The 25747-nt window shown below is 48.8% G+C and overlaps 1 protein-coding gene across 12 annotated transcripts in view; it reads right to left on the bottom strand.

Moving 5' to 3' along the window:
* The window catches only part of ATP2B3 (ATPase plasma membrane Ca2+ transporting 3), a 137222-nt gene that overhangs the window by 86863 nt on the left and 24612 nt on the right, over positions 1 to 25747 (bottom strand). For all 12 annotated transcript variants that reach the window (XM_078147746.1, XM_020977278.2, XM_020977271.2 and 9 more), the window contains 2 exons: positions 13512 to 13726; positions 12914 to 13250 (listed from right to left, as the gene is read on the bottom strand). In XM_078147746.1, coding sequence (XP_078003872.1) covers positions 12914 to 13118 — 205 coding nt within the window. In that variant the 5' untranslated portion in view covers positions 13119 to 13250; positions 13512 to 13726. The remainder of the gene's footprint in view (positions 1 to 12913; positions 13251 to 13511; positions 13727 to 25747) is intronic.

Raw genomic sequence — 25747 nt, forward strand, 5'->3', positions numbered from 1 at the left:
GCATTTGTACTTATGGGGGTGGGTGGGGGGGAAGCATAGTCTGAAATAGATCTAGGAGTTTTGGTGGATTGTAAACTCAGTAAGAATCAGGGGTGTGAATGAAGGAAGTAGTCTCATGCCCCAGTCAGTAAATGTGGAGTGTTGTGTTCAGCTCTGGGTGCTCTTGGAAGTAGGGCCTAGTGTTGAATGGTGCTGGTGAATAAAAGCAATTCCACAGGGCTGAAGGGAAGACCTCTTTGGGGGCAGAATCCAAGTCACAGCCAGAGATGGTCATGACCAGAGTCAAGCTGGAGATCACCAGAATACTCAATCCAATGGGGTGAGGCAGGGACAGAGTTGCTAGCAACATGTCAAGAACCTGGGATTTAGCACAGTGCATGTTAGAGTATGAGAGATAGTGGAGACAGAGCTGGGTTCAAATCCCACCTCCAACATATCCTGGCATTATGACCTCAGGGCAACTCATGCATCTCTCTCTCTCTCTCTCTCTCTCTCTCTCTCTCTCTCTCTCTCTCTCTCTCTCTCTCTCTCTCTCTCTCTCTCCCTCTCTCTCTCTCTCTCTTCCCCCCCCCCCCCCCCCCCCCCCCCAGTGCTCAAGGTAATTCCAGAAAATAAGTTGCTGAGAAGAAGACAGATGGAGTTTCCTCCTCTGGGTTTTCCTAGGGCCAGTGAAATCACAGGTCCACTAAGAAATAGAGTGGTGGATCAGTGGAATAGGTTAAATATGCAAGACACAGTAGTCAATGACTATAGTAATCTATTATTTGATAAACCCAAAGACCCCAGCTTCTGGGATAAGAACCCACTCTTTGAAAAAAACTGCTGGGAAAACTGGAAAAGAATATGGCAGAAACTAGGCATAGACCCAAATCTCACACCATATACCAAAATAAAGTCAAAATGGGTTCATGATTTAGATATAAAGGCTGATACTAAGCAAACTGGGAGCAAGGAATAGTTTACCTATCAGATCTATGGAGAACAGAAGAATTCATGACCAAACAGGAGATAGAGAACATTATGAAAAGCAAAATGGATAATTTTGATTACATTAAATTGAAAAGTTTTTCACAAACAAAGCCAATGCAACTAAGATTAGAAGGAAGGTAGAAAATTGGGAAAGAATTTTTACAACCAGTATCTCTGATAAGGCCTCATTTCTAAAATAATAGAGAATTACAAATTTATAAGAATACAAGCCATTCCCCAATTGATAAATGGTCAAAGGATATGAACAGACAGTTCTCAGATGAAGAAATTAAAGCCATCTATAGTCATATGAAAAAATGCTCTAAATCATTATTGATTAGAGAAATGCAAATCAAAACAACTCTGAGGTACCACATCACACCTATCAGATTGGCCAACATGACAAAACAGGAAAATGATAAATGTTGGAGAAGATGTGGGAAAATTGGAACACTAATACATTGTTGGTGGAGTTGTGAAATGATCCAACCATTTTGGAGAACAATTTGGAACTATGCCCAAAGGGCTACAAAAATGTGCATACCCTTTGATCCAGCAATAGCACTTCTAGGGCTATATCCCAAAGAGATCAAACAAATGGGAAAAGGACCCACATGTTCAAAAATATTTGCAGCAGCTCTTTTTGCGGTGGCAAAGAATTGGAAATTGAGAGGATGCCCATCCACTGGGGAATGGCTGAGCAAGTTGTGGTATATGAATGTAATGGAATACTATTGTGCTATAAGAAATGATGGACAGGCTGACTTCAGAAAAACCTGGAAAGATTTGTATGGTCTGATGCTGAGTGAAGTGAGCAGAACCAAGAGAACGTTGTACACAATAACAGCCACGTTGTGTGATGACTAATATTGATAAACTTAACCCTTCCCAGCAATATAAGGATCTAAGACATCTCCAGAGGCCTCGGGATGGAAAATGCTATCCACATCCAAAGAAAGAAACTCTCTTCTGTTGAGTTTTGTTTCTTCTTTCCGATGGATCCTCCTATTGGTTTTAATTTTTACTTACAACTTCACTAATGTGAAAATGTATTTAATAGGAATGTAAATGTATAGCCTATATCAGACTGTGCACCATCTTGGGGAGGGTAGGGGGGAGGAAGGGGGAGAAAAATTTTCAACTCAAAAGCATATGGAAGTGATTGTTGATAAATCAAAATAAATTAATAAAATTAAAAAAAAAAAGAAATCACAGGTCCAGTTCTGTCTCTATTCCCACGTGAAGATAACTTCCCTACCAGCAGGTACTTGCTGACCCAAAGAATGCTCTGCTACGTTGAGTGACAGTGGGCTCACTCTTCCCCAATGCAGTGTTGCTGAGGGAATGAACATTTTAGGAAGGACATTTACAAATGAGAGTGTATCAGAGAGGGACGAAGAGAACGGTGAGAGGACTGGAGACAATGTCACATGAGGAATGAATGAGGGAACTAAGGGAAGACTTAGGGAGGCCTCAAGAACTACCTTCAAATATCTGAATGCTGTCAGGAGGAAGGGGAACTAGATTTGTTCTGATTGTCATTCCCCTACCCCCAGCCACACCCCGCCCCCCCCCCCCCCCGAAAAGGTAGAACTTGGAGCACTGTATTCAAGCTCAAATTTTACCTCAGGCACTTACTAGCTGTGGGACCCTGGACACTTAGCCTCTGTCTGCCTCAGTTTCCTCAACTGTAAATCATAATAGCACCTACCTCCCAGGGTTGTTGTGAGGATCAAATGGAGCTCCTCTAGGGTTGTAAAGCACTTAGCACAGTACCCAGCATATAGTAGGCTCTTAATAAATGCTTGTTTCTTTTTCCTCCCTTGTCCCCATCCTTGGAAGTTTTCGAAAAGATTCATGTTCAGATACAAATTGGACCAGATTCTCTCTGTGGGTCTGGCCCCTGCTCTGAGATTCTCTGAGTGAATAGGAGTAACAGGAACAGAGAGAGATTACAGCAAGCAACCTCTTGGTCCCTTCTTTCTCTGGCATCCAGCTTGTGCCCCAGCCACCGTCTCTCTCACTGGCTCCTCACCAACAGGCAGTTTGGGGATTTACCCTCTTGCCCCATCAGAAAAAGGGGAGAGCTGTCCTAGTCCCTGGGGTCGGCTAGACTGAGCTGGGGGGAAACCTACCTGTTAGCCTCAGTCACCTGCACTCTCCCATAATCCCTTTCTTTCCAGGGGGAAGCCCTTTGGTGGCTGTTTTGGTACATGGAAAGTGTCATCCCATGTATGGCCCCTGTGTGCCTTGTGCTTCCCTCTTTCTCAGTCTCTCCTTGGCTTGCCCTTGATGCTGCAGCAAGCCAGCATCCTGCTCATTCCCTCCATCTCTGTGCCCTTCTCCTGCCCCCTCCCTCCCTTCTAGCTCAATCTTCCTTTGCCTTGGTCTCCTTCCATCTTTCCTTCTCCTCCTCAGTTCTCTTTCCTCTCTCAGTCTTAACTTTCTCTTTTCTTTCCCAAGCTTCATGCTGCAGGCATGGGCTAGATTCAAGTTCCCTGAAGCATTGAGGGTGAGGGTGTGTGTGTGTGTGTGTGTGTGTGTGTGTGTGTGTGTGTGTGTGTGTGTGTGTGTGTAGGTATGAGGGGTGGGGGTGATGAGGAGGGAAAGAGGAGAGAGGGGAAAAGAAAGAAGGGAGGAGGGGGAAGGGAAGAGGCAGGAGATGGAAAGAAGATGGGAGGAGGGCAGGAAGAGAAAAGAAGGGGAAAAGGGAAAGGAGGAGGGGAAAGAGGGAAAGGAGAGGAGGAGGAAGGGGAAGAAGGGGAAAAAGAGAGAAAGAAGGAAGGGAAAGAGGGAGAGAAGAGGAGAGGAGAGGAAAAGGGAAAGGAGGAGGAAGGGGAAGAAGGGGAAAATGAGAAAGGAGGAGGGGAAAGAGAGAGGAGAGGAGAGAAGAGGAAAAGGTAAAGAAAGAAGAAGGGGAAGAAGGGGAAAAAGAAAGAAAGGAAGAAGGGAAAGAAGGAGAGGAGAGGAAAGAGAGAAGAGAGGAGGGAGGAGGAAAGCAGAAGAGAGAAGGGAAAGAAGAAATAAGAAGGGGGAGGGGGAGAGGAGACAGGGAGGGAGGCCTCCCATCCCCCTTCACACCCACCTTTCCTTGCCTCCTTGCTTCCAAAGGCTATGAAGGCTAGGGCCGCAAATGAGTCATAGTGGGGGCAGTGTCTGGCCAGGTGGCACAGACACACACAGGGCACTTTGCCCATGTCAGGCAGCCAGATGCCACAGGAATCAGATTAGAAGCATTGATTGTCAGAGCTGGAAGGGCCTTTAGAGATCATCTCCTGCAACCCCACAGAGGAGGAAACTGAGGACCGGGGAAGGGAAGAGAGCTGCCCAAGGTTACATGAACAAGCTTCATGAGAGAGCTGGGATCAGAACCCTGGTCTCTAGGTCTCAGGGGATGCCTCTTCAGGAGGATGAGGAAGGCCTTTCACCTTGGCTGAGGTTTGGGTCACTGAGCCTCCTTCCCCTCCCCTCTTCTCTTCTTCTTCTCCCCCTTCTCCTCCTCTTCCTCCTTCCCCATCCCTCTGTTTCCTCTTCTTCTTCCTCCTCCTCCCTTCCAGACCACAGGGTCACCCTATTCCCTAGTCCCAGGGCAGAATCCTGCAAGTTCCTGAGGGCCCGGACCTTTGAAACACTGAACAAGGCTAACAGGTAAAGGAAAGGCTTCCTAGGATTAGATATGTATTCCTGTTAAGAGGTCAGTGGGGGTGGGGACCCTCATGTGGTTGGAAAGGAGGCACTGTGAGCATTTGGGCATTTGGGTACTGAGAAAGACGTTGCTATTAATGAGGCTGGGGTTAAAAGGTGAAGAGCTGAGCACCTGGGCTCATCTCCTTTTACCTGAACTCATTTCTGTGCACCTGGGCTCATCTCCTTGTACCTGGACTGATCTTGCACCTGGGCTCATCTCCTTGTACCTGGGCTCATCTCCTTGCACCTAGGCTCATTTCCTTGTATCTGGGCTATTTCTGTGCACCTGGGCTCATTTCCTTGTACCTGGGTTCATTTCCTTGTACTTGGGCTCATTTCCTTGTACCTGGGCTCATCTCCTTGCACCTGGGCTATTTCTGTGCACCTGGGCTCATTTCTATGCACCTGGGCTCATTTCCTTGTACCTGGGATCATCTCCTTGCACCTGAGCTCATTTTCTTGTACCTGGGCTCATTTCTGTGCACCTGGGCTCATCTCCTTGTACCTGGGCTCATCTCCTTGCACCTGGACTCATCTCCTTTTACCTGCGCTCATTTCTGTGCAACTGGATTTATCTCCTTGTACCTGAACTCATCACCTTGCACCTGGGCTCATCTCCTTTTACCTGAACTCATATCTGTTCACCTGGGCTCATCTCCTCACACCTGGGCTATTTCTGCGCACCTGGGCTCATTTCCTTCCACTTGGGCTCATTTCCTTGTACCTGGGCTCATATCCTTGCACTTGAGCTCATTTTCTTGTACCTGGGCTCATTTCTGTGCACCTGGACTCATCTCCTTTTACCTGGGCTATTTCTGCACACCTGGGCTCATTTACTTCCACTTGGGCTCATTTCCTTGTACCTGGGCTCATATCCTTGCACTTGAGCTCATTTTCTTGTACCTGGGCTCATTTCTGTGCACCTGGGCTCATCCGCTTGTACCTGAACTCATCATCTTGCACCTGGGCTCATATCATTGTACCTGGGCTCAACCTCCTTTTATCTGAACTCATTTCTGTGTACCTGGGCTCATCTCCTTGTACCTAGGCTCATTTCCCTGCACCTGGGCTATTGCTGTGCACCTGGACTCATCTCCTTTTACCTGGGCTATTTCTGTGCACCTGGGCTCATCTCCTTGTACCTGGGCTATTTCTGTGCACCTGGGCTCATCTCCTTGTACCTGAACTCATTTCTATGCACCTGGGCTCATCTTCTTTTACCTGGGCTCATTTCTGTGCACCTGGGCTCCTCTCCTTTTACCTGGGCTGTTTCTGTGCACCTGGGCTCATCTCCTGTTTCCTGGCTTACCTCTGGCCTCAACCTGAAGCCTAAGCCCAGTTGTACTGGTTTTTCTGAAGCTCCTATCAGATCAAGCTGGGCTTGTGGCCCAGGAAAAGTGATAACATGCCTGTCCTCAAGACGTTTCCAGTCTCACAGATTTCACTTCTGCCCTGGGCAGAGTCTTGATCTCGGCAAGGCCAGGGCAAGGAGGAGAGGGACCCTCAGGCTTTCCTCTGGTGGAGCCTCCAATCCTGCTGAGGAGATATGCCCAAGCCCTAGGCAGCAACTAGCCAGCAACTAAAGCTATGCCTGTACATGGTGCCTTGGAGGAGAGGGGGCATAAAAGGCAGCAGGAGGAGATATGGCTGGAAAGATGCTTGGTGGTGGGAGACCATGGAGGGCCCTGAATATCAACATCAAGGATTTTGAGTTTATTCAGTAGGCCACAGGGAACCATGGAATGGTTTTTTTTTTTGAGCAGGTGAGTGTTATGATCAGAGAGGCCCCTAAGGAAGATTATTCTGGCCAAAATATGAAGAGTAGATTGTAAGGGGTAATCAACTGGAGCCAGGGGGACCCATTAGGAGGTGAGAGGTGGCAGGTACCTAGACCAGGGCGGAGGGAATGGGAGAATCCACAGGTAAGACTAACGCCAGGTTCAGAGAAAGGGAAAAGTCAAAGAATTTGGAGGAAGTTCATTGGTTTTAAGCCAGAGAGGTGGCCAAGATGGCTGGTGTTTATGACCAAGACCAGGAAGTCCTAAGACCCTAGAGCTGAAACGGGCCTCAGAGGAACTGGGGTTCAACCTTCTCATTTTACAGAGGACGAACCTGCCACCCAGGGGGGAAAAGTGAGCTGCTCAATGTCACCCAGGTAGGAAGTGGTCTGACTCCAAACCATATGCCCTTTCCATTACCTCATGCAGAAATGGGTCTGGAGATGATTACTGAAAATCCTCAATTAACTGATTAATAGGAATGTTTGTGGAAGGAGATGTCTGGTGAATCGGCTATTTCAGGCCTCTCAACAAGGACCAGAAACCCCTCTTTGTATCAACACTGATTGAAAACCACCTTCTCAAATGCCGAAAACCCTTGGTGGCTTCTGTGGGCCCAGGCCAGCAGGCCTGCCCGGCTGTTTCTTGGCCAGCTGAGGCTTTCCTAGGGGCGCCACGGGGACTGCCCGTGGTTGCTGCCTTGGGCTGGATACGGCCTCCCCAACCCTGCTGCCTGGTTTTCTTGGGTTCTGCCTTTAAAAGATCAAGGGAGAGGATCAAAGGCCTGCTTTGGGATGTATGGGGATCCCCTCCCGGACTGCCGCAGATCCCTCTCTCTCTTGACTTAGTAGCGCCTTTATGAGGGGCAGTGGCTGAAAATACCTCCTTACCCAGCGGTCAACCTCCCAAATTAGAGAGGTTGATTCTCACACAACAGACACCCCCAGTTTGGCCTGGGGCCTGGGCTCAGAGCCTGTCCTCTTGGTAGATTCCAAATGCCAAGGGCCCTAGAGGCCTAGCTTACTCCCTCCATCACTCAATGAGAATTCATTAAGCACCTACCGTGTGCCAGGCACCGTCCTAAGGGCTGGGGATAAAGAGACACAGTGGCCCTGCACACAGTGAACACTTAATGATCGTCTGTCGAATGCTAGGACCTGCCAAAGCTTGGCCTCTGCCTGTGGAACCCAGGGCTTCCTGCCCAGGCAATGAGGCTCCTGCCAGTGGCTTAGTGGACCTGTCATTTTCAATGATACTTCTGCCAGTGCAGGGAGGAACCCACTTGTGAACTCTGAGAGTTGCCTGGGGCCGGGAGACTTCAAATGACTTGCCCAGGGTCCCATAGCCAGTAGACGTGCCAGGCAGGACTTGAACCTAGGGATTCCAGCTTCTGCAGCACCCTCTTTAGTTTAAGTAATCCTTAGTGAAATGGAGAAAGTGAAATCCCTCAGTTAGAAGTATTCAAGTAAGGGCCAGATGACCATGTCGGGGGGAGGATGGAGGTTGGAAAGGGGGCTCCTCATTGAGAGAGATAGTGAAATCTCCTAACTACAGAGATTTGAGCATTCTGTATGTGATCCTAGGATTTTAATGGAAATCTCACTCAGATCCCAGCCTAGGGATAAAAGGATTTGATGGCATCCCTCCCTGAGCTGACTTGGTACAACCTAATGGCTGAGAAGACTGAATATTATAGGAAAGAATTAGAGGGAGGTAGTATGGTACAGTGGGAAGGGTGTTGGCTTTGGAGTTGGGGGATCTGGGTTTGAAGCAAGTCCCTTCTCCTCCTCGTGCCTCAGTTTCCTTTTCTATAAAATGAGGGGGCTGGATTAAGTAGCCTCTGAGGTCCCTTCCAACTCTAGATTTAGGGTCCTATGTATGACCTTGGGGAAATCACTTTCCCTTCCTGGGCTGGGGGCCCCAGACAACTCTCTAAGATCATAAAGGCAGCTCCCTGCATTGGCAGAAGGCTTTCCTCCATTAAATAGGGGCTTGGGCTTGAAGGTCCCATGACAATATACACACACGGGTACATATTCGCATGTATCTTATCAGAGAAAGCTTATGTGTGTATGTCCATATGTCCTGAAAAAACTGGCCGACTATGATGGCTGAGCCACTGTCAGGGAGGCCTTAAAGGACTGTAGAAAGCAGGACTGAAGACGGGCAAAGAGTGCTCTGGTTTTCCAAAAAGAAAGGAGAATGGAGTCTGCAAACTATAGGTTTAGGGTGTGCAGTATTGATTCCTGGCAAAATTCTTGACAAAGGGCTGGTTAATGAACAACCCCCAAAGGAAGTGGTGATGTCTAAGAGACAGCATGGCTTCAGCTAGAACAATAGATCATGCCAGACTAACCTTATTTCCTTTCTTGCCAGGGTTACTCGAGCCTGGTTGATCAAGGAAATGCTGTAGATACTGAATTACCTAGACTTCAGCTAAACATCTGTCTTCCCACTAATGCTATATAGCTAAGATGGAGCAATGTCAGGGTAGAGAGACAGGAGACATAGATGACTTCAATACTGCAGGTTTGGTTGCACCCAAAAGGAACTCACAAATGGTTTGATGGCAACTTGGAAGAAGTCCCGGTGGAGTGCCCTAGGCTAGGGATCTGTGCTTGGCCCTGGGCTGGATCAAGGTATTGAGGGCATGCTTCTTAAATCTGCAGATGATACAAAGCTAGGAGGGAATGGATGACTGAGTTAGGATCCCCAAAGGTCTCCACAGGCTAAAACACTGGGCTGGATTTAGGAAGAAGAAAGTTAATGGGAATAAATGTAAAAGCCATGCTCTTGGGTTTTGAAAAATTCACCTTCAGGGTTAATTCGTTTGAAGAACAGCTGGATGGGGAGGTTCATTGAGTCAAGAGCGTGGCTTGGCAGCCAAGGAAGAGAATGGGGTCTTAAGCTGCGTTGTCTGAGATTAGAGAGGTCACGTCTAGTCTTGCTGCAATCTGTCCTGGTCAGACTCTACATGAAGTATTTTGTTTGGCGCTGCAATTTAAGACCACCTCAGAAGGAGGAGAGCCATCTAGACACAGAGGGCGCTGCCTTCCTGGGAAGGTGCAGACCACCTCTTATGGAATGCCTTCAAGCTGAGACTGGAAAAGCTCTTCACTAGATGATCTCCTAACCCCCAACTCCCAACTCTGATATTCAGTGACAAGCAGCCCCCTCACCCCCACCCCAGGGAGCCTTTGGTCTCTGTCCCGCCCCTGGGAAGAAATGAGAATGACTGTCTGTGGGCCCCAATGTAAATATCAGGATTGGATCAGGGCCTTCCTTGGGCAGGTGGGCCTACAATGTGTAAGCAGGTGGGTGCAGATGGATAGCAGTCAGGGTTGGGAACACAGCACAGCTCTGCCTAAGGGGCGGGTGACTGACTGGGTGGCTCTCCAGAAACATCCCCTGAGCTCAAAATGCTCTGCAGGGAACAGATCCCAGAAGGGTTCGTCATGAAAAACAACCACCACCCCTTCCATCTGTCTCGCCCTTTCAACTTTGCCAAAGCACTCTCCTGATGGCATTCAAGCTTCACAACAGATCTGTGAGATGGATAGGGTGGCTATCATTCCCCTCTTCCCCATTTTACAGATGCGAAAACTGAGGCCCCGAGAAATGAAGGGATTTTCCCATACAGATTTTCCCATACAGCTACTAGTGGCAGAACCCAGATGAGAATCCAGTTTTCCTGCCTTAGCTGGTTTAGCTCCACAAAGCTGGAAGCAGGGAGTTTGGGAAGACAAATTTGGTAGTTTGGGAAGATGAGTAGGGAGGGGAGAAACTAGAGCCTTGGGAGAGACTAGAGACTTGGGAGGTGGTAATGATCACCAGGTCAGTGATAAGGACCATGGGATAAGAAAAGAAGGGCTAGAGGGTAGAAACACTGTTGGGTCTACTGCACGGGACCCAAGGTAGATGGAGGTGGGGAATAAAAAAGAGGGGGTGAGAAACTGGGGGATGAAGATTATGGGGTAGAAGGTGAGGGGGAGGTAGATGGAGGTGGGGAATAAGAAAGAGGGGGTGAGAGGCTGGGAGATGGGGATGATGGGGTAGAAAGTGGGGGGGAGTGGATGGATGTGGGGAATAAGAAAGAGGGGGTGAGAGTCTGGGAGATGAGGATTATGGGGGGAGGTAGATGGATGTAGGGAATAAGAAAGAGGGGCTGAGAGGCTGGGAGATGAGGATGATGGAGTAGAAGGTGGGGGGTGGGAATCAATTAGTTTGCTACCAAGCTCATTTTGTATTTTCCCAACAGGCCTGGGCAGGGCCTTGGCACAGACCATTCCCAAAGCTCTCCATCTCAAATGGAATCAAATCCACCTACCCCTGGGACAGGAAACCAGGCTCAGCAAAGGCCCCTTTATCCTCATTTCACAGCCAAAACTCATTAATGTGGGATTTAGTTCTGTTAATTTAATTTCATGAATGTGATGACATGGCAGGTAGATATTAATGGGAGGGGCAGTATGAAAGAACAACGAATGTGGAGTCAGAGGATTTGGGTTCAAATCCTGGCTCTGCTGTTTATGAGCTGTGTGACCTTGGGCAAGTCACCTCACCTCCCTTGGCCTCAGTTTACCCTCTGTAAAACAAAGGCGTTAGACTAGATGACCTCTGAGGCCCTTTTCAGCCCTAGCTCTAGGATCCTACGTGTGACATTGGACCTTGGGCCTTCCTTGGGCCTCAGTTTCCCTTTCTGTAAAACAAAAGAGATGGGGTTGGGAGTACACATGTTGACTTCTGAAGTTCCTTCTAGCTTTAGTCTACGATCCTATGATTTTAAATATTGACCCAGAAGCTGTACAGGAGTTGGCCTTCACAGTCTCTGTAGGAAAAGGGATTACTGGGTTGCTGGACAAGTAAATACCATAAATCAGATTGCAGTGGGAATATTTAATCTATGGGGAAGGGTGTTTTCAAGCACTTTAAAAGTACCCATTTAGGGGCAGCTAGGTGGTGCAGTGGATAGAGCTCCAGCTTTGGAGTCAGGAGGACCTGAGTTCAAATCTGGCCTCAGACACATGACACTTACTAGTTGTGTAACCCTGGGCAAGCTACTTAACCCCAATTGCCTCACCAAAAAAGCCAAAAAAAAAAGTACCCATTTATATGAATAACAAATCAGTCTCATTGTTCATTAAATCGGATTCACTAAGGTTTTAGACTCAAGGACAGATATTGGCTGTCTACTAGTCAAAAATCCTTAGTCTGGCATTTAAAGCCCATTCCGATCTGACTCCAATAGATCTTTTCCAACTCGGTCTCCTGTATCCTGGTCTCCTAACCAGCCTTCTGTACCTGCTACCTTCCCTCCCACCTCCTCTGATTTATTTACAGTGCTCCCTCCCTGGAATGCCCTTCCTCCTCATTTTCCCATATTCGAATCCTACCTATTTGTTAAGGCCCAGCTCAGATGCTCTCTCTTCCCCGGTACCCATGCACCCCAGTGAAGGGAGAACTGCAACAAGGCCCATACGCCCAGTGCAGAGGGGAAGAATCACGGTGAGGAGCGCTCACTTCGCTCAGAAGGAGAGGTGGTAACTGCTCACGCTGGGGACGTCTCCCCTGTCCGTCTGACCCAGCCATTCTAAATATATTTACCCAGAGGATCCTGCTTCAGTAACTTGCTACCTGAGTGATCTTGGGCAAATCATGTAACTACTGTAAGGCTCAGTTTCCTTATGTGTAAAGTGAGCCCTTTCCTTTGCACTGTTTCTAGAAGGTCCCACTAACCCATCAGAATCACAGAAAAAAACCCAAATCATACACACATATATACACACACACAGGCAGCTTGGATAGAGTGTCAGACCTGAAATCAGGAAGACCTGTGTTGGAATGTCACCATAGACACTTACTGTGTGACCCTGAGCAGGTTACTTAACCTCTCCGTCCCCCAGTCTCCTCACCTGTAAAATGAGGGGACTGTACCTCCAAGATCCCTTCCCGCTTCAAATCTATGACTTTTGGCACATCACTGATTCACCTGGACTTAGTTTCCTGTTCTTTAAAATGAGGGGGAAGGAGGGAAGGGAGGAAATAAGCATTTATTGAGTCCCTACAATCTGCTAGGCACTATGCTAAGTGCTCCACAAATATTATCTCATTTGAGGGATGCAATAACCTCTAAAGTCCCCTCTAAATCCTATGACCTTCTCAGGGAAGGTCCCCTAGTCCACCAGCACCCACACAATGTATTTATACAGGCCACAGTATCAGATAAATCCGAAAAACAACCAGGAGGAAGATCCTGAAGAGATGAGATCTAAGGTCAGATAAGATGGGAGATAGGAAAGGGGAATTTCTAAGGGGGGCATGGTAGGCAGCCCGAGGAAGCCCGAGAAGGACAGCAGGAGGGTTCCTGACTTGTGGGCTGGCAAGAAGGTGGAGAAGCGGCCCTCTGGCACCCAGCTGACTGTGTTCATAAGACCAGCCATTCCCCCTCCCGGGTCAGGAAGATCGTGGAGCACACCTACCTTCAGTGGGGGAGGTCTTCAACCTCTTGCAGAGACCACTGACATCCCCATAGGTTTCCTGGACTTTCTGCAGAGCTTCAGCCCCCCGGAGCTCCATGAGGGAGCGGAGCTCCGGCAGCGTACAGCCGAAGCCCCCCGCCCGGTTGGCTCCATGCTGCTGGTTCTTGGCATGGTGACCGACAGAGCTGTTGGCTACGTCTCCCATCTTGCTTTCACAATTGGTAACCCCTTTCTTTGCTCAGTGCTAGCACTTGGCTGGATTGTGCTGGGAGGACTACTTGGTCAGAAAGGAACACTGCTGTGCAGAGCAGTCTCTGAAAGCAGAAATATGGAGTGCCTGGTGGAACAGAAAAGAAAGGAGAAAACAAGAATGGAGACACGAATGAGTGGGATCGAAATTACAAAGACACTCGCATCAACTCAGGTTTCAATGAATAAATTTTTGGGGCTGTTTACTTGGTGAATCGTTGAATGCAAATACTCAATTTCACTGAGGCTAGCTTTCCTCGGGGCCCTTCCTGGGCATAATTCCCCCAACCCTCTGCACGAGCATCAGGTAGTGTGTGGCTTTGGGTAAGGATAGTCTTAGCCCACATGCCTGGTTAAGAGGTCATCAACAGTGATTTCATGCTATATAGAAGTCTGCAGGAATCTTCTTTTGGGAACTCGGCCAGCTAACAACAGTCACAAGCACTGTGGTTTGTCGAGGTCCGAGGAGGGGGCTGATCCATGGACAAGGTTGTTCTCTGAGACAGGTGGGGGGATCCCAGTCACAATCTAGTACACCTGGTGTCTCCGCCGTACTGGGAAAACCTGGTTAAAGAGAGAACAGGCAAGGGGCAGAGAAGACCTGAGGGTTAGGTAGCAAATGACAGGCTAGAGAGTGCACCCAAGCCTTGAAGGCCATGCTAGTCCAAGCTCTGAGTGGACCAAATTGCCCCCGAGCCCCAGGTCTAGTTTGGAGAAGACTACGGCTGGCGGTCGTTTGAAGTGCCCACCCCATAAGCAGCTCCAGGTCAAGTTTCAGTCCTATTTCTGAGAGGACTGAGTTGGCTCCAGTCTCTGTTCTAACTCAAACTCTGAGTTCTAATTGTAAATGGACTGAGGCTTCCCCAGTTATGGCCAAAATCCCTGGAGTCTGAAGAGTCAGGGTATCTGTGGTCCCAATTTTTACAGACCAAGTTCTCAGCAGCCCAACCCTCTTCCTACCCAGTTTCTAGTTTCCCTAGTCCATGGGCCAAATGCCTGGATGATTCCCTGAGCCCCAACAGCCGAAGACCTTTTGAAACAGGAGCTCCCATCTCCCTGTACTAGAGCCTCCCCCTCATCACCACCTCCCGCTGCCTGTTCTCACATGATGCGTGTATCTATGCACACATCCATCACTCATGGGCTCTGCCACATTATTCATGACATACAGCATGCCATGATGGGTAATGAAGCAGCCCACACCAATGGGACAAGTGCCCGATAATTGATGACTGGGGGGGCATACAGAGAGAGTTTCAGCTGCTCACAGTGGGGCTGTTGCCCATCTGCTCCTACCTCCTGGGGGTCCTGCTTCACACACTCATCTCTCCTCTTCACTGCTCTCCTCTTCACTTTTCTCAGCCTTTCAAATATGCTCCCCCATCTCGGAAAAACTTTCGCCAGGTCCCGCTGGGTCCTCAAGCTACCATCCTACCTCTCCTCCCTTTCACTGCCAAACTCCTCAGACTTGTGGTTTAAGCTCCCTGCCTCCACTTCCCAACCACCCACTACCTCCTCAATCCCTTACAAACAGGCTTCTGTCCCCGCCCACTTGCCACTCTATGGAAACCTCTCTCTCCAAGGTGACCTCCTTGGGGGTCCTAATCTGTTCCTTGAGGCCCAAATTCATCAAGAGCTGAAAGAGGGCTAGATTATGACTCAGGTGACTTAGGGTCAGGTTCCACTTCTGCCATTACTAGCTAGCTGTATGACCTTGGAGAGCTTGAGCTTCCCTTTCTTCAAGGGTAAAATAAAGACAAAAATTCCTGCCTCCCAGGCCTCAGAAGATGTGAGGCTGAGCTGGGACAATACAGAGGGAGGTCTAGAGATGGCAAGAGCCACCACTGTAATTAGCCTAATACGCAGGGCTGTGAGTTGGTGGAGTTCAATTCAATTCAATTTAATTCAATCCAATCAATTAACCACGACACATTGATGGAGGGGTGGGGGTCCAAGGGGTGCTACAGGGACAATTACTCTCATTTTACAAGTAAGAGAACTAAGGCACAGAGAAGTTAACTGACTCACTCAAGGTTATGTGTCTAGTAAACAGCAGGGCTGAGACTCGATCCTAGGTCTTCTTACTAGTACATCAAGCTATTTCTCACCTCTATTTCCCTTTCTCCACATGAGGAAGGAAGGTGAGAACTCATCTCCCCTCAATATTTCACAAGCCCTCTAGGTCTCTTCCCATATTGCCCTAGCGTCTCGGAGGCCACAGAGGGGCTTGCCAGTCCCCCTTTCTTCCCATCTCCACCAGCCCCTTGTCCCATCAATCATCACACCCACTCTGCCAACTTCAGACCCTCCTTCCTCCCAACTCTGTTCCCATTTCTATTGATGGCAGCCCCATTCTCCTAGTCGTCAAGGCTTTCTCCATTCGCTCACCGCACCAGGTGGAGTAGGGGGCTTGAAGAGAGCAGAGAAGACCAGGCACAGCAGCTGGGAAGTGTGAGGCCAATCAGGCAGAGGTGAGTATGACTCTATGGTGCGCCCCCTTCAGCACGGTCTCATGACTTGGCCACTCAGAAGTAGGAGGGGAGAAGTTGGAGGCTGAGGCTAAGCCAGGATTGAGGATTAGCTGGGTGGGAACAGCAGAAGTTGGAGGTGGGGAGTAAAGCCTAGGTGCCCAGAGCTAGAGCTGGAAGGGGCTTCCAAGGCCACTTCCTTCGTTTGAAAGAGGAGGAAACTGAGGTCTGGGGAGGAGGGAAAGGATGTGCCCAAGGTCACACAGATAGTAACACAGTATTATACTGCCCGGCCCCTTGATGTCCTCCTTCCTTAAAATTCCACCTACAGGGGGCAGCTAGGTGGCACGGTGGATAGAGCACTGGCCCTGGAGTCAGGAGGACCTGAGTTCAAATCCTGCCTCAGACACATACCACTTACTAGCTGTGTGACTCTGGGCAAGTCACTTAACCCCATGCTCTCAAAATTCCACCCAAGGCAAACTTCGGGTTCGGGGGGGGGGGAGGCGGTATGGTGGTTGAGAGGTCCCAGATAATGCAAAGGAACATAAAATCCACAAGTGGTGTCGGGAATTTCAGGGCCTCTTTTACTCAGCAGCTCTATTTAATTGATGATTCTTATTGACATCAAGGACTGTTTCCTGTCCCTGATGCTTATGACTTGTATGACCTTGGATGAGTCACTTGACCTTTAAATCTTCCTGTCTCCCTCTCTGTCCAATGAGGGAGGATTGGACTAGATGGATGGCTTCTGAGTTTCCTTTCAGGTGTAGATCTAGGCACCTATGATCTACACTGAAGTAGCCAGAAACTCCAGAAAGTAGACAGAGGCGACAGGAACCAAAGGGGTTAATAGCACAGCCGATTCCCACAAGTGGAAGAAAACAGCTGCCAAGTCCAGGCCTGGGGAGGAGAGTGAGAGGGAGCAGCTGGCACCAGGGCTGGGTAACTAGAATTGCCCCTTCATGGGTGAGGGGAGATGAGCAGAGCCTCCCTTCCCCCCACCCCTGACCCCCACTGACTGGGGGGTTCCTGGATCAACTTGTCCCCTGAGCCTTTCAGTGACTTCCTCCCAGTGGAAGCAGGTCTGGCTTCCTTAGCCTGGCCTTAGAAGCGCTCACAAGCCCACCTCCATCTAGCCTCCAGCCTTCTTTCCCCCCTCATCCCTTAGGCAAACTCAGCTCCAGCCAGGTCAGGCTGTTCCTGAAAACTGACCAGGTTCAATCCAGCTCTCTCTGCTGCTCCCAAGGCCTTTCCCGCTCCTCTCTCTATCTGTCCAACCTCTACCGGTCCTCCAAGCATTGTCGGCTCAGGACCCACCTCAGCCATGAAGCATTCCCTACCCACCAGGGCCCAGAGCCAAGGGGCCATTTTGAACAAAGTATGCCCTCCGTTTACCATTCGAGGCCCTCTCCAGTCTGATCCCACCCACCCTCTCTGGCTCAGAGATTTCCTCTGCTCCATATATGCCAGCCTGTCCTGCCTCCTATACATTATGGGTTCATTCCCGTCTCCGTGCTGTTGCTGGGTTCCCCCTCCCCCCACCTTACAGTGCCCACCTAACCAAGCGCACCCTTGTCCTCGAGACTCCCCACTGTGAGAAGTGTTCAGCAAGCACTGCCCTCAGCACTCTGTCCCTTCCTCCTCACTCCTACGGTCTTTATTCTCAGGACAGATCATTGACACGGGACCCACACATAGCAGATGCTTAGGACTGGCTCGTCGAACCCATGACAAAATGAACATGACCAGTGCTCCCTGCCTTGCAGAAATCTCCTCTCTCCCCCTAGACCCGAGGTTGGGGGCTATGCCTTCTATAGAGAAGTCCTGAACACTAGATGTGCTGAATGAATGTCTAAGCCCTGGAAAGGCAGGTGGTGGGAACGAGCCTTGTATCTGCGCCCTCCTCAGTGAAGAGAGGGAGGAGTTGGGAAAATTATCCAGATAATTGCCCTTTTCTCCAAGAGACATTCCAGGCATCATTTCTGTTAAGCAAACCTGCTGTACCGATTCATCTACAGCTACTGGGCAGATCAAGAAGGCTGATGGCTTCTTTCTCGCAAAGGTCCTTGCTGTCTCTGAAGGATTCACCCTGGGGATTCCTTGGAATGGCCACACCGTACCCCCACTTGCCACACATTTACAATAACGCTTGGTTCCTAAGGCCACAAGCCCCTTGCAGGAAGAACAAAAGGCCGTCGGGTGAGAAGGGAGGGCCCCGCCTCCTGTGCACCCGACTTCTCCTTGTGCACACAGGGACACCCACTTGCCCTCACCACATTTCCCTGCACACTCATGCCAGCATGCTCATGCCTACACACACATGCTGACGTGTATGTACACACACACACACACACACACACACACACACACACACACACACTTGCCTGCACCCATGCCTACACATAAATCTGGACGTTCATATGTTGTTCACATACAGAATCCATAGCACATGAACACACACAAACTCCTCCCCAGCACCCATCGGATGTCTGCTCCTCCCTTCTCTGGCCCTCCTCTATCCCACAGGGGTGGCTAGCCTGTAGTAGAGCTGGACTGGGGGAAGGGCGGGGCGGGTCAGAGGATTTCTAGGGTGAGTGCATTGAGACCTCCAGGGCAGGTGTTCAGGAGGGCCCAGAGGCCAGAGCCAAGTGTGCAGTGGGTCCCCCACGCCAGAGCCTGGCACCTCTCACAGGCTTCCAGCCATCCTTCGGCTGTCTTTGGGGTCAGTCCTGATTTTCAGGGGCTGCTGGTGCCCGAATGGCCAGCTCGTGACCTTGGCCATGAGGCATTCACCCTGTGCGCCTCAGTCACCCCAGGCCCCGGCGCCCTCCTCGCCACCCTCCCCAGCCAGACGCACCTTTGTGCCCACCCGGTAGGGAAGGGGATAGTTCCAAGGACAAGGCCTGCATTCAGCCAAGGAGGGCGGGGAGCCGGGGGGAGGGAGCAGAGGCTGAGCACGGCCTCATTAATATTTCAGAGGCACAGTCACTGCAGCTCCAGGGCCCTTACCGCTCTGCTACTTGTGCTAGTAGAGGGAGGCGGATGGGGGGGAAAATAGAAAAGGAAAAAAGAAAGGCAGATTTAAAGAGACAGACCTTCTCCCAACCCCCCCCATCTCGCCCCCCTCCCTACTCCTCATGGGCACATGCCTGCAAATGCCAAATGGCTCCCTCTGTGGGGACAGGGCAGCAGCAGCTGCTGCCACTGCCTCCTTCCCCCAACCCCTGCCAGCGACAGGCAGGGGGCTCTGAAGCCCCCCAAGACTAGCCCTGAACAGCAGCTCAGTCACCTTTTGGCGGAGGACACCCCTGGGCACACACCTTCCCATGATCACTGGCCTCAGAGACTCAAGGAGTCAGTCGCCCAACAGAGTCAGACACAGATTCTTAAAAGCATGGAATTCTAGACTCAAAGAATCATGGGATTATGGAGTCATTGAATTCCGGAGCGGCAAGGGGCCCCGAAGAGACCAACTGGTGCAGGCACCAGCCTTCAGGGAGGCCAAGGTTTAGACCAGGGGGACAGGTGGCCATTTCTTTAAAGAACAACCATCAACTAAAACAATCTCCCAGGAACATGGGGGGTCAAAATCTCCACCCAAATCCTCAGCTTTGATCAAGGCAGAACCAAGAATTCAACAACAAATAAGTGGGAAAAATGCCAGGCTAATAATTACTAGCTGTGGGAGACTATGAGTTACTCCCCTCCCCTCTGAGCCTCAATTTTCTCACCTGTAAGGTGGGGACAACAAGGTACTTACACTACCAGGATTTCATGAGATATGGGGAGGGCAGTGCTATGTAAACTCAAGTAACTGGGAGACTCTGAGGCCTCCCTCAGTTACCCATCCTAGCCCCCATGATCATGCCAAGCATGGAGGGGGGAGTAGAAGGTTTTCAACCTGGGGTCCCCGGAGAGAGGAGCCAAGCATTTGGAGGGGAAAGCCCTGCTCCCCCCACATCTTCATGTTCATTCGCTTCTAACTGAAAGTTAGCATTTTCTTCATTTACTTAAGGGCAGGACTCTAAGAAGGGCCTCAGAGGTTTCACTCGGCTGCCAGAGGGGTCCAAAGACACCATAAAAGTTCAGAAAGCTTTCTCAATATTCCACCCCAATCCCCCAACCTCTTGTTTTCTCAGCCAGCCACATCTGAGGCTCTGCCTGTGGTTCTTAGGAACCTCTGCTATTTATAAGTAGAAATCTAAACAGAAACTCCACCCTTTCTACTCCTCTACCTAATCATCTTTGAGTCTAACAGTTCCGTACCTAGCCCTGTGTGTACGTAAAGCACTTGGGAAGCAAATAAATGTCAATTGATGTTATTATTATTACTTGGCGGGAGGGGCCTCCATGACTCTCCCCTTTGCGTCTGTTCCTCCATCCCACCAGAGTAGACTGTTGCTGCATTAAACCTCTCTCACTCTCCTTTTCCTCTGGGGGGGGGGGGAAGTACGTTTGGACAGAGACACTCTGTGGGAGACATATCATTCAAACAGCTGCTGCCTGGGTTCCCTCCCCCCATTCCGCACCCCACTCCCAACTCCTGATGACCAGTTCCGGCCAAGCTGCTTCTGGGAAGCAGTGCTTCAGAGACAGAGAAAATCATTGGCAAAATATGAACTTGAAGTTCCTAGGGCTAGAGCTGGGAGGGGCCTCAGAGGCCATCAAGGCCAATCCCTTGATTTCCAGAAGAAACTAAGGCTCAGAGGGAAGTGACTTGTCCAGAGTCACACGGTTAGTAAGTACCTGAGGTGAGATCTGATCCCAGGCTCTCCGCCTCCAAAGTCTGTACCATATTGCCTCTCCCCTTCATTCTGACCACCTGTCCAGCTGCCACTGACCCTCCCAGAGTCCAAGGATGGCAAGATGGCCACGCCCCTACAGCCACTGATGGTCTGTTGGACTTCTGTGAAATAATGTGCCCCCAGAGCTTTACCAGGATCCCCTAGACTCTAGCAGAGGTGGGAGCTATATCTTTAAGCCAAGACAGGGCACCAGGAGAGAGGGTTCTCCTTGGGCAAAGGTCTCCAGTCCCTCAAATCTCATCTTTTCCACGAAGAACTGAGATCTGGCTAGGTTACTATACCACAGTAGCAGCTGTGACCCCCATTCCCCAACTTGGTTCCCCCCTTTGCCCCTCTGCCTTTATTTTCCTGCTCTCCCCCCTTAAAAACAGCGAACAACCAAACCAGGGACCTCCTTTCCCACTGGGGGAAGAAACAACCCATCACATGCTTTGCCAACCACACCCCACTGTTTCTCTGAAGCCTTGGCCTTGGAAGTGGGACTGAGCAGGCAGGGAGGTGAGTTGGGGCTTAGCTGAGAAGCTGGAGCACTTAGGGAAGCCAGACTCAAGGAAGTCAGCTGGGGACCTCTTAGTTATCACCTCTCGGAAGCTGGGCAAGCACATGGACATCCCACCTCCTGGGAGCTCTGAACTACTTAAGAATCTGAGCTCCAAGTCTCACCTTGGTCACATGCTAGGTGCTCCAGGCAGAACCAAGGGTTCTCCTCTTCCTCCTTCCTCCCTCATAAAAAGTAGCCCAGCTTGCTGGGCCTGGCACCCAATATTTATAATCTATGATGGAAAAGACTGCCATTGGCTACATCCAACCAAAGTAGACATTCTAGTATTAAAGATGCAAATGAGAAGATAAGGACTGTTCTAAGTATCTGACTCTTCATGACCCCATTTGGGGTTTTCTTGGCAAAGATACTGGACTGGTTTGCCTTTGCCTTCTCCAGCTCATTTTACAAATGAGGAAACTGAGGCCAACAGGGTGAAGTGACTTGTCCAGGGTCACACAGCTAGTAAGTGTCTGAGGCTGGATTTGAACTCAGGTCTTCTTGACTCTAGGCCTGGCGTGCTGTCCATTGCACCATCTAGCTCACAAAGGCTGTTGGGAAAGTGAAGTTCATTAGGCAAGGGTTCTAAGGCTATGATCAAATTAAGCTTTAGGTAACTAACTGGATGCCTACCAACAAACCATTGCTGAGTCCTGCTTCCCCTGCCCCTTTCCCATCCCTCCTCTCTCAGGGCTTGGCAAGCCCAGGACCAAACAAAAACAGGTGGAGGGCAGGATGTGGCTCTGAGCTCTAGTTTGCTGGCCTCTTATTGAAAACGGAAAGACAGAGATGGACTGAGTCTTCCATCTTTGAAGCTTAGCCCTCTGGCTGGAGAGGCAAGAAACAATCTTCCCTAAATCCACCAGACTTTTCCTTCTGTCTGGAGTGTCCTTCTGAGTCTCCTCTTCTTCAAAGTCCTCACTTCTTTTAAGGCTCCACCCAGGGCCAAGTTGGGATTTAGAGTCAGAGGAGTAACCTTGGCCAAATCACTTCCCCTTCCTGGGCCTCAGTTTCCTTGCCTGTAAAATGAGGGGACTGAATTCAATCCTCCTATGGACCACCAATTACCGGGGGATTTATGCAAGTTGGATACCAGTAGACTTTAAGCACCCTGAGGGCAAGGCTCATTTCTATAGTTGGCTTTGTGGCCAGAACAAGCTTTTGCACACAATGGGTCTTATTAAATATTTGTGAAATTTGCTTTGAATCTCATTTGGAAAAACACAAGGTCCAGAATATCAAAGGAACTAATGAAAAGAAATGCAGGGGAAGGTGGCCTAGCCATTCCAGATCTTAAATTGTATTATAAAGCAGCACTCATCAAAACTGCTTGGTACTGCCTAAGAAATAGGGAGGTGGATCAGTGGAATAGGTTAAATATGCAAGACACAGTAGTCAATGACTATAGTAATCTATTATTTGATAAACCCAAAGACCCCAGCTTCTGGGATAAGAACCCACTCTTTGAAAAAAACTGCTGGGAAAACTGGAAAAGAGTATGGCAGAAACTAGGCATAGACCCAAATCTCACACCATATACCAAAATAAAGTCAAAATGGGTTCAGGACTTAGATATAAAGGCTGATACCATAAGTAAACTGGGAGAACAAGGAATAGTTTACCTATCAGATCTATGGAGAACAGAAGAATTCATGACCAAACAGGAGATAGAGAACATTATGAAAAGCAAAATGGATAATTTTGATTACATTAAATTGAAAAGTTTTTGCACAAACAAAGCCAATGCAACTAAGATTAGAAGGAAGGTAGAAAATTGGGAAAGAATTTTTAAACCAGTCTTCTGATAAAGGCCTCATTTCTAAAATATATAGAGAATTAAGACAAATTTATAAGAACACAAGCCATTCCCCAATTGATAAATGGTCAAAGGATATGAACAGACAGTTCTCAGATGAAGAAATTAAAGCCATCTATAGTCATATGAAAAAATGCTCTAAATCGTTATTGATTAGAGAAATGCAAATAAAACAACTCTGAGGTACCACATCACACCTATCAGATTGGCCAACATGACAAAACAGGAAAATGATAAATGTTGGAGAAGATGTGGGAAAATTGGAACACTAATACATTGTTGGTGGAGTTGTGAAATGATCCAACCATTTTGGAGAACAATTTGGAACTATGCCCAAAGGGCTACAAAAATGTGCATACCCTTTGATCCAGCAATAGCACTTCTAGGGCTATATCCAAAGAGATCATACAAATGGGAAAAGGACCCACATGTACAAGAATATACATAGCAGCTCTTTTTGTGGTGGCAAAGAATTGGAAATTGAGAGGATGCCCATCCATTGGGGAATGGCTGAGCAAGTTGTGGTATATGAATGTAATGGAATACTATTGTGCTATAAGAAATGATGAACAGGCTGACTTCAGAAAAACCTGGAAAGATTTATATGGTCTGATGCTGAGTGAAGTGAGCAGAACCAAGAGGACTTTGTACACAATAACAGCCACATTATGCAATGACTAATATTGTTAAACTGAACCCTTCTCAGCATTACGAGGATCTAAGACATCTCCAGAGGCCTCGGGATGGAAAATGCTGTCCACATCCAAAGAAAGAACTATGGAAGTCAAATCGCTATCACTTATTTTTACCTTCTGTTGAGTTTTGTTTCATCTTTCTGATGGTTCCTCCTATTGGTTTTAATTTTTACTTACAACTTCACTACTGTGAAAATATGTTTAATGGCTATATAAATGTAAAGCCTATATCAAATTGTGCACCGTCTTGGGGAGGGGGGGGAGGAAGGGGGAGAAAAATTTTCAACGCAAAAGCATATGGAAGTGATTGTTGATAAATCAAAATAAATTAATAAAATTTTTTAAAAAAGAAATTTGCTTTGAATCTGAGGAAAATGAAATAATCGAATGACAATCCTTCCTACAATAACTATTTTCTAAGTGCTTAGTACAAAGCATGGTGTGGGGTGTGAGGGAGGTCCTGGAGATAAAGAAGCTGGCAGCGTCGGCCCTCAGATCTTGTCATCTTCCAGATAACTAAGAGCTGCACACAGAGATAATACGAGTTGTGTGCTGGATGCCCAAGAGGTCACACGGAAGGAAGTCTCTACCCTTTCCCAGCCGGAACACTGGATGAAGTTCACTGGGTCTGACCAACCTCATCCCCACCAATCTGTGGCCATCAAGCTCCTTCCTCCAAGTCTGAGCTGGCCAATCCTTCCCCAGCTCCAACAGCTCCTTTGAGCTTGTGTTCCTTCTGGACTCATAGGAAGGAGGACATTAACTGCCTTAGTGGATCAGTGAGGCAAAGGTCAAGGTTCTGACTCATTGATCTCCTGCCCCAGACAGACCTGTCTTGATCCCAGGCTGAGCCCTGACCCCAGAGTAAGACTGAGCCCTGACCCCAGAGTAAGACTGAACTCTAAGCCCAGCCCCAGACTGAGCTCTGACCCCAGAGTAAGACTGAGCCCTGACTCCAGCTCCAGACTGAGCCCTGACCCCAGAAGATCTCAGATCAAGAGCTCTCAGAAGCCATGGAGTCCCATACTAGTTGCTTCCTGTGAATGAGGTCTGTCTTCCCAACTGGAAAGGGAGCTCTTTAACGTGGTTGAACCTAGTACTTGGCACTTTAGTAAATATTTGATGAGTAAGTGAATGAATGAACAGACTCTTCAGGTCAAATACTTACTCTGAGTTCTAGGGCATATGAACTGGGCCATGAGAGATGGGTAGAATTTTGACATGTGGAGATGGATCAGGGATGGGTGATCTATAAATTCACCTTGTCTCCCGACGTAAGGCACCTCCACCACTCTTACCAGGAGCTTGAGCGCTGTTAGAATGGCTAAGAAAATGTTTGCTTCCCTCAGAGTCAGCCAGGTTCTCTGGACAGAGTCAATGGAACCTATGGTTTGTGGATGTGAGACATGTCACAAGGTTCTGCACATCACAAGACAGCTCCCCTAGCAACCTATCACTTTGCTTGAAATCCCCACCACAGAAATCTTTATTTTGGGGGGATTGTCATTGTCTCTCTCTCTCTTTTTTTTTTTTTTAAGGCAGTTGGGGTTAAGTGACTTGCCCAGGGTCACACAGCTAGTAAGTGTCAAGTGTTTGGTCTGAGACCGGATTTGAACGCAGGTACTCCTGATTTCAGGGCCGGTGCTCTACCGCTGCGCCACCTAGCTGCCCCTGTCATTGTCTCTAGAAAGCCCCTCTTAGAATGTATGTGTGCTACCTAGGAGGGGGGCCAGATTTGGTCATTTTCACATTCATGGGGGCATTTCTGTCAGAAGGGAAAATTGCAAGGCAAACTTAAGGTTAAAGTTGATGGGGGAGGATTTTGGGGATGGGGAGGGGAAGGTTGGGAACCTGGAGTGCTACCTAGATGGGTACCCTGGGCATCTCTAGAGAGGACAGCCACGTTAGGGCACAGAGCATGGAGAAAAATGCGAAAAGTTCTGGGCTGTCAACCTGTGTTCTAGTGCCAGCTTTGCCATTAATTCACAATATGACCTTGGAAAAGTTCTTTTCCCCTCTTGAGTCCTCAATGTCCCCATCTGTAAAATACTAATAAATGGCATTTATCAACCACTTTAAAGTTTATTAATTGCTTTACATACATTATGTTACTTGGTCCAATGGTAGGTGAGTTTTTTTTCCCATTTTACAGATGGAGAAACTGAGGCAAGGAGTGGTTAAGTAACTTGCCCTGGGTCACACAAGCTTGTGTCTGAGGCTAGATTTGAAGGTAGCTCTTCCTCACTCCAGATCCAGC

The sequence above is a fragment of the Phascolarctos cinereus genome, unplaced genomic scaffold, assembly GCF_003287225.1.
Source record: "Phascolarctos cinereus isolate Bilbo 61053 unplaced genomic scaffold, phaCin_HiC Scaffold_8;HRSCAF=390, whole genome shotgun sequence".
NCBI lineage: Eukaryota > Metazoa > Chordata > Mammalia > Diprotodontia > Phascolarctidae > Phascolarctos > Phascolarctos cinereus.